This window comes from Lichenostomus cassidix, chromosome 28 (assembly GCF_008360975.1).
Source record: "Lichenostomus cassidix isolate B80296 chromosome 28, HeHo_3.0, whole genome shotgun sequence".
Lineage (NCBI taxonomy): Eukaryota > Metazoa > Chordata > Aves > Passeriformes > Meliphagidae > Lichenostomus > Lichenostomus cassidix.
Window position 1 is genome coordinate 5,938,066 of NC_139508.1, and position 11,100 is coordinate 5,949,165.

General features: G+C 43.6%; 1 protein-coding gene across 1 annotated transcript; it reads right to left on the minus strand.

Moving 5' to 3' along the window:
* Window positions 1-6,357: 6,357 nt before the first annotated feature.
* Window positions 6,358-10,970, minus strand: LOC146426356 (kelch-like protein 23). Its single transcript, XM_085040572.1, has 3 exons — window positions 8,303-10,970; window positions 7,144-7,555; window positions 6,358-6,921 (listed from the first exon to the last, which is right to left on the minus strand). The coding sequence occupies exons 1-3, from the start codon at window positions 9,222-9,224 to the stop codon at window positions 6,615-6,617; spliced, it is 1,641 nt and encodes a 546-aa protein (XP_084896698.1). The 5' UTR covers window positions 9,225-10,970; the 3' UTR covers window positions 6,358-6,614.
* Between the last annotated feature and the right edge of the window lie 130 nt (window positions 10,971-11,100).

The following is an 11,100-nucleotide window of genomic DNA, read 5'->3' on the forward strand; positions in this document are numbered from 1 at the left end:
AACCACAGCTTATCTGGCCAACCTGTGCTAGGGCCTCACGACCCTTTGAGTAAATAATTTCTTCCTAACATCTAATCTACATCTCTACTAGTTTAAAACAGCCTCTGTAAAATGTCTCTCTCCCAGTTGCAGGCCTGTGCTTGTGCCTGTGGGCAGCACTGGCAACTGTGCATGTTGCTACACATGACACATGTCAATGCAGTGCCCATGAGTGGGACACACAGAAATTAGTGACTGTGCATCTAGGAAATACCAGTTCTACTGCTCTTGTGGAAAAGTAATTGGATGCAAAGGGACTGGGACACATCTCCACAAGCCTGGTCATTGTTGCAGGATGTGGGCACTCCCTCAGCCCCTAGAAGGAGAACACAGGCACAAGGGACATACAGAAATTTGTTTCTCTACAGCTTGCCAAGATACTCCATTACCTGAAATGGAAGCGGGTCTGTGAAGCAGTATTCAATGGCTTTGCTGTGGTTTTCATCTCCCGGCTTGTCATTTTCCCATTAATGTGAGTAACATTTGATGCCTTAAAAGCTGGTAAGAGGCAGACACAGCAGTATAGGGAAAAAGGGTATTACCTTGGTTTTAATAGGATCTCAGGTGTCCCCTCGTCAAAGGTGGAATCATGCCAAGGAGCCCCTGTGTACAATCCATAGACAATTTTATGGACCTTACAAATTAGCATATCTACCTAAAATCCCCCAATAAGAAGCTTAAAAAATTAAGTAATTGTCCCCCTATTCTAATTATCCCCCCTAAATGAGGCTACAATCTAGTTTACAAAAACATGTTCCCAAGAGGACGCCCCATTCAAGATTGGAGCCTCTAGTTCTGAGATTGTAGGGATGTTTTGTCTTCCCCAAAGACCCCCAAACTAGGCTAAATATTAGAGTACAAGGGTTATAGGCATGTAGGGCTAAGGTATAGGGAGTGAAAGGTACAAGGAATGGGAAAGGGTAGAAAATGTATAAAAAGGGTATAAAAAGGGTATAAAGAAAAAAGACAAAAACCATCAGGCATCACATTTTACAGTCCTCTGGGTGTTATGCACTCTTTGAACTTCTGGAGAGGTGACTCTCCATGCTAATGGAAGGAAAGGCAGAGGATAGGACACTATAAGTTCAAAGATTAATTCAACTAGAACTGAAGAACCCAGAGGAAAAAAACTCACCGGGGTTTTAACTATATTAATTAATTAATTCTACTAATTAATCCAGAGTCACAGCCTCTGCCCCTCTGTTCCCACTCCTTGTTTTACAAACACTGGTTCCTATGAAAGAATGAAGATGCAAACCATTCTGATCAAAATTCCCCAAGAAATGCTTAGCAGACTAAAAAAGGCCTTAAAACTCAAAGGTCTATTAGGATAAAATTAGTATAGATGCAACGTCACAGTAAAATTAAGGTGACCCACCATGCATCTGAAATAAAACAAGAAAATCATGAGGGATTCAGGAGGTGGGATACTCGACATGCTGGGACGGCATTGGCAATGATTCTTCCAAAAGCCACACACAGGTACCAGCCTTGGAGAATGGCTTTTGCATACACACATCTGGTGATCCTCCCAGCCTTTAACTGGGCTGAAATTGTTCCTCTTTCTTTACCACTGCCAAGTTGCCTGGAAAAGCTGATAGTAACTTCCCATAAGTTCATTCCACAACACTTGTATTATAGTCTAAGCTTTCTGTTTTCTTTCAAACCAAACATTTCATTTGTTACACCAAGAAAAATTTTGGTGTAACACACAGGGACAAGTCTCCATTGCTGTGTTATGTCCCTGCCCTTGTTCCATACAGCTACTGAAGATGCTGAGTTTTCAATTTTGGTCATGCTGCCATTTAGTCTGGATGCCTATGTGGTTGACTTTGCATGACAAGTCCCAGATTCTGGTGGTCAAATGGCTGTCTTAGAGAGAAAAGCAATTAAAGCTTGAGGCAACTTTCCTGAGAGCAAGCATGACTTCAGTTATCTCCACTACAAGGTGTGAAGCCTCAAGTATCCCAACCTGCTGTACCATAATATAAGGACAAAGAAGGCAACAGGTGTCTCAGGTCAGACTAAGGGTCCACTGAGATCAGTTCCGCTCAGCACCAACAGCAAGCAGCAGAGGTCTAGGGAAACAAGCACAGAGCAAATACCCACTGTGTCCAACAAGCTTTCCCCGCTTAAAATATATCCCAGATTTCATGTCTTAGCTAACTTGTGGAGGAGGACACATACTAGCACTCATCAGTGCTAGCTCTCTGTCCTGTCTGCTTTCCATTTCCAAACCAGTGCTGTCCTCCTTTCTGTTCTCATCACTGAGGATACAGACTTTCTGTGACTTTTGCTAAAAATAATGCCATGTCCAACTGCTCATCTGCACCCTTAACTCGTCCCTAACTTCAGTTTAAAAAGCCATGTATTATCTTTTTATTTAAGTGCCAATGGAGAGGTGCCCTTAAGGTTTCACTTTTGTCCATTGTTCCTATTAAGACTTAGTAGAGGAGAAATGTTGCCAGTTCCTGCCTTTTCTAGGGAGCATTGCAGGTTTCTGATAACTGACCGGTCTGCAAAGCCTATTGCATAGCTGGAGGTTTTAATACCAAGCTTCTGCAGGTCCTCTGAGACCTGCTATGTGAGAGTTGGGCAGAGCATGAAGCCTGGTGGTGCCATCCTGGCTCGGCTCATCTCTGCCCTGGGAACACACCAGCCAAGTCATTGCCCAGAAAGACACCTAATCCTTGTAAGTCTGAAGACACTTAGCCTGCTTTAGTCTTGTGTCTTCTGATATGCCTCTCCCTCTCTTTCCCACAGCATATATTATTACTTTGTGACAAAAGTTTCGTTGTTCCCCATAAGCTGTCTCATAAATGCTTTCCTGATGATCCTGCAGTTATTACACATTTTCTGGTCCTATATGATCATCCAGATGGTCTTCAATGTCATCCTTCATGGTGAGGTATGAAAAGTCTTTATCTCCTTTGTGCCACCACTGCTCATGAGAGACCAAGAGGTTCCTAAATGCCTGCAGGGAATGCGGAGAGAAATGGGACTGCCCAACAAACAGCCCAAGAGCTTCTGAAGGCATATGTTGGGATCTTATCTTATGAAGATCAAAGCAGGAGCTCACTTCTAGCTTGCAGCTGTGTGCGAGTGACATGGGAGCTCTCCACAGGCCTCTCTCCTCACTGCATAATGGCTTCTCACTATGTAGTTTCAGAGAACAGGAACCTGTTGGTATGTCCAAAGAGGAGTAAGAAAGGAGCAACCAGGTAAGCCTGGTAGATAGCACAGTGTGTATTTGCATCTCTGAGTTTTGGGTGCCTTCCACAGGCTCTTGATGCATGCCAGAGTTTGTATAGGGATCACTGGGAGAAACATCATCAGAGAGGGCAGCTCCCGAGCCTGCCTTGCTAATGTAGGCAGATGGCATTGTGGGACCATTGAGAAGGTTTGTGAAAACTTTGAGGACCTGTGACCAAAAAAACCTCTCCACAATGTTGCTGCTCTGCCTTCAACTTATCTTGACTTACCCCTTCATCAAAGTTAAATTACAAGAAAAAGCAGTTTTTCTGAGGAAATGATGGAGGATACACTTGAAGTTGCAGACAATTGCAAAATAAGGAGCCTAGTCCATATGCTTGCTGGACAAATACGTGCTGGCTTTCACAGCTTCAATGGTAATAAATTACACAGGAAAATATGCTGAATAACTATATGTAGAATAAATACTAACTTATTTTCAGAAAGTCACATTACAAGAGCATTACCAGAGTGACAAAAAAGCCCATCCAAAAGTTAGATGAACCATAATAGAGTTAACCCCTGTCAACTTAAGTCAATCTCCCAATGCAGAGATAATTGCAGCATGGACTTTAAGGACATGATCACACCTGTTATTTTTATTTTAGCTGCCAGGTTAAGCACGCAGAGCTGTGAATGAAAACAAGGCTAGTTTTCTCTAATATATACCATGAGATATGTTTCGCAGCTCATTTAAACCTTTTCTTCAGAAAAGACAAGATGCCAGAAGCGACACCAAAGAGAGTGAGAGGAGTGAAGCAGAGAATCTGACAAAGAGCAAAGAATAACACAGGGCTTGCTGCAAAACACCAGGATCCAGGCAGCCTTTGGAATGTGGGAAGGCTGAACAGGAGCTGGGGGAGAGGTGGGACAGCACTTCATTGCAGTCGGCCTGAGGCAGCATACAATGCCTAGGTGGAGGTGAATTTCATCATATCTATAGGCAGTTAAGCCACTTCAGGAAATGTTTTTTATAATTCTTCTGTTAGGATTATTCTTTTACTACTACTCTGTAATCATTCATCTAGGAAAAAAAGGTACCAGTCAGACTACCAGCCAAAGTTCAACTGTATAAGAAGAGGGGTTGAACAAGCTGCTGGAGTTGTGACTGCTATCTGTGATTATCTCAAAGCCTTCCTGAAAGGTTCATGAGATAATAAACTAGAGTTGTGGAAGATTTAACCAATTTGCAATTTCAGAAGACAGTGGCAGTCATTGCCAGCCACTTCATGAAAGGACTTGCACATGAAAGGCACTGGTTTAAATGGCAAATAAGTTTTCACTTGGGTAGTATAAAATGGGCAGGTTCTGGTATAAACCATTTCTGCAATGAAGGCCCCACTGGTGCAACAATGATACAAGCTGTATTTGCTGTATGAATTATACAAGATAGCCCTAATGTCTAAAAGATTTTGTTTACTGAATGTCTACTCAGGGAGAAGTCCCCTAAAATTGAAAGGAACTGAAACTCTTCCAAATGCACACTTTTCCACAAGAAATTATACATAATAAATGGAAACTTTCTACTTGGGTGTATTACTTTTGTTGAGATTTCATTTTCAAAATTGGAAAATAGGAGTGTTACAACACTAAAATTTTAATGGGATGGTTTAGGGGTTGGATAATGCTTCACCTTGTAATTTCTTGCATAAGATCTAATTTTCAGAGTTTATAGTATAACATAAAATTTCAAGTAAATGTAAAAAATTAATTACATGTAAACAAAAATTCTGTTTTATGTACATTTTCCATGAAATCTTTTTAGAATATCAGCTCATATGTCAGTAGGAAAATCTTCTTTGAAACTTGCTGGCAGTCTGACATCACATAACTCAGAGGTTGAACCAGCTTTCCCTTGAAGGACTCCGGAATTTGGTCTGCAAATAGCAATGCTGGAAGGCAGGCAGCCACCCTTCCTCTGTGGAACACCAGCCTTTAGCAGGATGTCACCTCACCCCCACTAGCTGCACTTTGGTGGGGGTATGAGACCCTTCATTGGGATCCCTGGTGTAAGGGCTTGCCCAGGAATTATCGTACCTTGTGCCTTCAAGTATGATGCTTTCTTTTAAAGCCCCAAAGGCATGAGAACTGCAGCATTTAAAAGGTTTATACAGCCACCAGGGCACAGCTGTCCCCTGGGCCCAGAGAACAGGCCCAGCCTTCACTGCTGCAGCCCCATCATGGGATCCCCCAGCTCTGTGGGGAAGAGCTGGCAAGGAGGGGAAGTCAAACCAGACATAGAGGGCTCCACGTCTGCAGGCCTGCTATCCTAACAGAGGTGTCACAGTGGCAGGGTTGCTTTTAACCAACACCTCTCAGTTTTTAAGTCCTCTCTCATTCTCTGGAGATGTTAATCATTCAGCTCAGGAACTCTCTTGCTGTGTCACATCAGAGAACAGACTGACAACAAGGATGACAGCAGCAGTTGCAGTGCAGCCTCCCACCTCACTTCTGTTGCACCAGTCGGGCAGTCACTCTCTCAGCTGCTTCACCCTTGAGAGGCCTGAGTGCCCTTGGAGATCAATCCCCTACTGCCCTAAGTCCATAGGGCTGCCCAGGAAGTGCTCTTCCTCATATAGTCTTTGATTATGGCTAGGTGCAGGACCCTGCTCCTTGCACCCTCATTTCAGTGCTTTGGGATGGACATTTTTATTCTGAGTCTCTGCAGCCGTGAACCCAAGGAGCACTAAGGAAACTGAAGCCAGAGTTTTAAGACTCAGTGTCCAAATGTTTGTCATCACACACCTGAATGCATTAATCCAGAATAGTCTCCCTCCTTCTGTGGTGCTCTCCAGCCTGGAATAAAGGCAATTTTAGCCATAATTACATAATCTGTGAAACTTGCTTATTTCAGGCTTAATTGATACTGGTATTGGGTATGGCTTGACAGCAATTGCTGTTTGGGGTTTTTTTGCTCTGTCCTACAGCACTATGGGCTTATAGTCCTGCTGAAGAGTCCCTTGACACACATTTGATTTATTATTTAAATCCTATGATATTTTCTAACACTCATGCAGTGTTTTTTCTGTTTCTTCCAGTTGTTTAAAGGACAGAGAGCCACAGAGGTTAAAGGTCAGAACAGCCCTTTATTGAGCATCAACCCTAAGGAGTTTATGTACCATAACAATATGGATCACCATTTTCAGTAATGACCTGCAGCCTTTGTGTAGACAAAGTCTTCACTGGCTTTTGCTTCAAATTCATCAAGTAGAAAAAACCCCCATAAAATTACAAAGGAACAAAAATTTTAAAATGTCACAGGCCAAACTTGATGCAATCTAACTCCCTTCAGCTTTAAAGCACATGATCTTCCGCTCTCATGCTCACGTATCAAATCTTCGCACAGAGACACAGCCATTAATAGGAAGGGGGCAAGGGAGTTTGTTATCTATGACCTGGCACACATCAATGTAGGGATCAAAGAGGACTACAGTGGGGAGGGCACTGTTTCCCTTCCTCTGTCCAAGGAGATAAATTTGTCCATTCACAGTGCTACATCCCATGAAGAACTTCTGGGTCAAGCATTCCTCATTCACATGTGTCCATTCATTTGTCTCCACATCAAATCGAAAAGTTCCGCCTCCTATGGTGTACACAGCCCCATTCAGGGACGTGATGCAGAGGTCATACCTGAGAGGGAAGAAACCCTTGATCAGAATCAACAGAAAGATTTGGCTCCTAAAATATTCAGTGTGACCTTGGTCCTCAAATCAGAAGTCCCATTTAAACAGAGAATCACAGAAGTGTTGCAGGGATAGGACTTCTGAATTTCTACAGTCTAACCTCTTCTTGGAGCAGGACCAACACTAGAACCTTTCATCTTCTGCTAGGCCCCAGAATACTATTTCTTACCTTGGGAGAGGGGAGAATGAGATGACATCCCAGCTGTCTGTCTCTGTGTTCAGCCTTTGCACTCCATCATATACATGTCCATTCTCATCAAGGCCACAGACCACATAGATCCTAGTCCCCACACTGACCGCATCACCTCTCTCCACAGGCTGAGCCATAGGACTCATGCTTTCCCACTCTGACTCCATCAAAGCCATGCGCTCCACTGATGGGATTATACCTTCATCTGTGCTCCCTCCAAGAACATACAGGTAGAGCCCTACTCCTACCGCACAGTGGCTATTGCGGGACTTCTTCATGGCTGGCCCTTCCAGCCAGCTATTGTCCAAGCAATTGTAGATAAGTACCCAATCCACACTGTACCACACAAACTCATCCCGGAAATACCCTCCTGTCACGAAAAGGAAGCTCCCTGGAAAGACAGCAAAGAAAATATTAGTCACATGAAGGCTAAAAATTGCTCCTGATAGCTGAGGTTCTCATTTCTCCCTGGGCTGTACTGATAAGGTGCAAGATGAGCAGAGAAAATCCCTGCTCTGTCAATCAGTTTGCAGTATTTAATTCCTCATCCACACAGATACACTGGGCCTACAATATGCAGCCAGTCTTTCCAAGCCTGCTCCCATTTTTGAACAGAATCATGGAAACACTGGTTAGAAAGAACCTCTGGGGATCTCACTTCCAAACCCCTACCAGAAATGATACTAATACAGGAAGCCATGATGAGCCATGGTATTGAGCGGGCTTGAAGGCCTCCAAGCATGAAGATTTCCCAACATCCATGGATAAGTTTAATGTAATGGCAACTATAAATCAGAAGTCACCTGTCATCTGTCTAAACCACTACAAAAGAGAAGGCCAAAAAAATACACTTTTTAAAGCCAAGACCTTAGACTAACTCCAAATAAAGCCAATGTAAGGAGCTTGACAAACTCTATAGTTTCTGCTCTATGAGAAGACATACTCAGCGTTGTCTAGCATTCTCCCAGGACTAAGGAAAACAATACCATTCTTTGAACAAATATGAACACCAATATGAATGAGGTGTTAGCAATGCTGTGCACAACAGTTTTATAGCAGCGGCTGGACTCCCTGCATTTGGGACTCTCAGTCTCAACTTCTGTTTACACTTGCTCAGTCTCCCTTCTCTGTAATTTACCTACTGCTGCAACTGCATACTGGGTGTAGTTCCTGCGCTGCAGTGGAGAACAAGCCTGCCAGGTCCCTGTTTTAGGTTGAAAGAGAAATAATTCTTGCTGTTCCTTGTCATGCTTTCCTCCCAGGACGTATAAGGTGTCATAGCTCCGACCAGCATAAGGACACAGTTTCGGATTTTGCCAGCTGGGTGGAGGACAGCTGTCTAACTTCTTTATCAGTCTGGAAAAGATATCTGTCTCTCCAGCACGCTTGCTGCGTTTCACCAAGATATCGAGGAAGGACAAACTCAGAAAAGTGACCCTGACTTCGCCCACCAAATCTAGAAATTCTTCCTCTCTTGTTGCTGGGTCCTCCTTTATCCAAATTGTAATACTGTCAAAAACCACATCTTCTCGTGGAACGAAGAGGTCATCACTTTTCAGGAGCTGTATCAGCATTTCCTTGGGTAGCGCCTTAAATTCTTCCTGGCATATCACATCCCCCCAGTGAGTGAGAGCGACATTCATAGCAGACACATACAACTCTTTAAAGGCAAATTGCTGTGAGTAGGTCATCAGGCCGAGGCAGTTGGAAACATGCAGCTCTCTCTCCAGAAATTTCTCACACAAGAGTCTCACCCTGTCAAACTGAAAAAAATCAGCTGTTTCCAGTAAGCTGGTCACATTTTCTTGACCTATGAGCACTTGGGCTGTGCGAGTAAACTCAAGTAGCGCCTGAAAAGGCACTGCATCGATCCCTTTGATCACTATGTGCTGTTCAGAGCTCTCTCTTGCTCCTCCAAAAAACATGGCTTCAAAGTATCGACTGTGTACTGAAAGCACCCTACGGCTGACCTGGAAGAGTCTCTCTCCAACCTCAAGAATTGTGTCTGCAATCATTTCTGTCTGAGGTCCCAGCTCCTGTGGCTCTTGTGCAGGCTCCATATTTGTGGACTGCCAGGCAGTTAATTTTAACTCAGTCTTATGCAGCCCTCACCCATGTGAGATCTCTGGAAACACAACCCCCCTAGCTAGGATAAATATGAGATAAGCCAATCTTGTCCTAAAAATAGAATGTTTTCTACTCTCCTGTTTTGCTCTTCTGTCTTTCCTGCTGCTTTCTGAACAGCAATAGCAGAACAGCTGTATAACAAAAAAAAAAAACCCAGCAGATTTAACTGGCATCTACTTTTACCAGGTAAGGCCACAGCAAATTAGAGGAGCTGTTAGTCAAGCAAACAGCCTGAAAAGAAAGAAAAAACCAAAAGCCCCCTAAGCACTTGAGTAAATACCGAGAAGTTGTAGGAAACATTGAACCCTTTTGGAAAAAAGCAACCATTACCACATCTTTCATTAGTTCAATTTTAATCAAATACCAAAGTGATTACTGTTTTCATTATGTATCTAACTTTATAGTTTAGTAAGAGAGAAGAGGAAGGAGTAAGCTCCCATTCAAAGCCAGATGGCTTCACATGTTCAGTCATCCTCAGTCTGAATGCATTAAATAAACACAGATGTAGGACAAGCAACAGCTCACTGATGCCATGGTGAATTTTTCCAAAGCTATTAAGTGAAGTGATTTGCACAGTGACCTTGAAGTAGAACCCCTTACCCTAAGAGCCTGTACCAGCAAGTCTCACTCCCAGCTCTTGGCAGAGCTCAGCAAACAGAAGCTGTATCATTGCCTCACCACCTTCACCATAAAAACTTTCTCCTTTATTTCTAGTCTGGATCACCCCTCTTTTAGCTTAAACCATTACCCCTTGTCCTTTCACAGCAGGCCCTGCTAAAATGTCTGTCCCCTTTTATTTTCATGCTCTTCAGGTACTTGACTCCCAAGTGTAAGCCGGGTCTGTGCTACAGAAAAGGAGAGCCATGCAGCTCACAATGAAGACCAAGCAACTAATCAACAGAGCAGGAAATGTTGAGAACATGCCCCTCTCCAGAGTTTAGAAACTTGACTTGTGGCTTTAGGCAGATCTCTCTGCACTGAGAGCCCAGAGTCCATCCCAGAGAGTCTCAGCAGGTCTGTTTCTGATGCCACACTTGGAGTGCAAAGACAGTGCAGCATGTTACTGGCATCAATACCAGCACTCTTTCTCCCACCTGAAGGACAGCTCAAGACTCTGCTCAGGCTGATGGTGAGCAAATACTGCTCCTCATGCTCTAAATAAGGACTCTCTTCTGAGTTGTGCAGTTGTACAAACAGGCTTTGTAGCATTATAAAGAAACTAGGTTGTGAGGAGCACAACTCTACAGACAACTCTGTGAGCTCCCAGGAGATTAAAATCCAGAATCACTCAAATTCACACAGGCAATACATCACACAAGACACCCGGTCCCTAGTTTCATAGCCTCCTGGAAAAGTCAGACTCACTAAACCAAAATTTACTCTAAGCTCCCACCCATTTCAGAGCTGACCCAAGAAAGGCTATGTGTGGGAGAACACTGCTGTGGCCAAAATAACCAATACAACCTGTACTTGGCATGTGTTCTTGGCAACCTCCAGGAACAAAACTGCTGCAGCCAGCAAAACAATTCATTCTGCCACAGGGTCCTCCATAAAGGCAAAAGCAGGTGGCAGAAGCAGGTTACATGCAGGCTCCGGGCACATACCTCAACCAGGCAGTCTTTAAAATGCCTCAGAAGAGGGACCAGATGATCTCAGGCCTTTCCCATCAATACCCTGTCTGAAGCATGGCTTCTGTGCTAGTCCTTCCTGAATCTGAAGTGCTTATGCACCTTCTGAACTAATTTAATGTAGATTTATGGCTGAAGAACTGTAATGTCAGTTGTAGTGCACTTTTACAGACTAAAAACC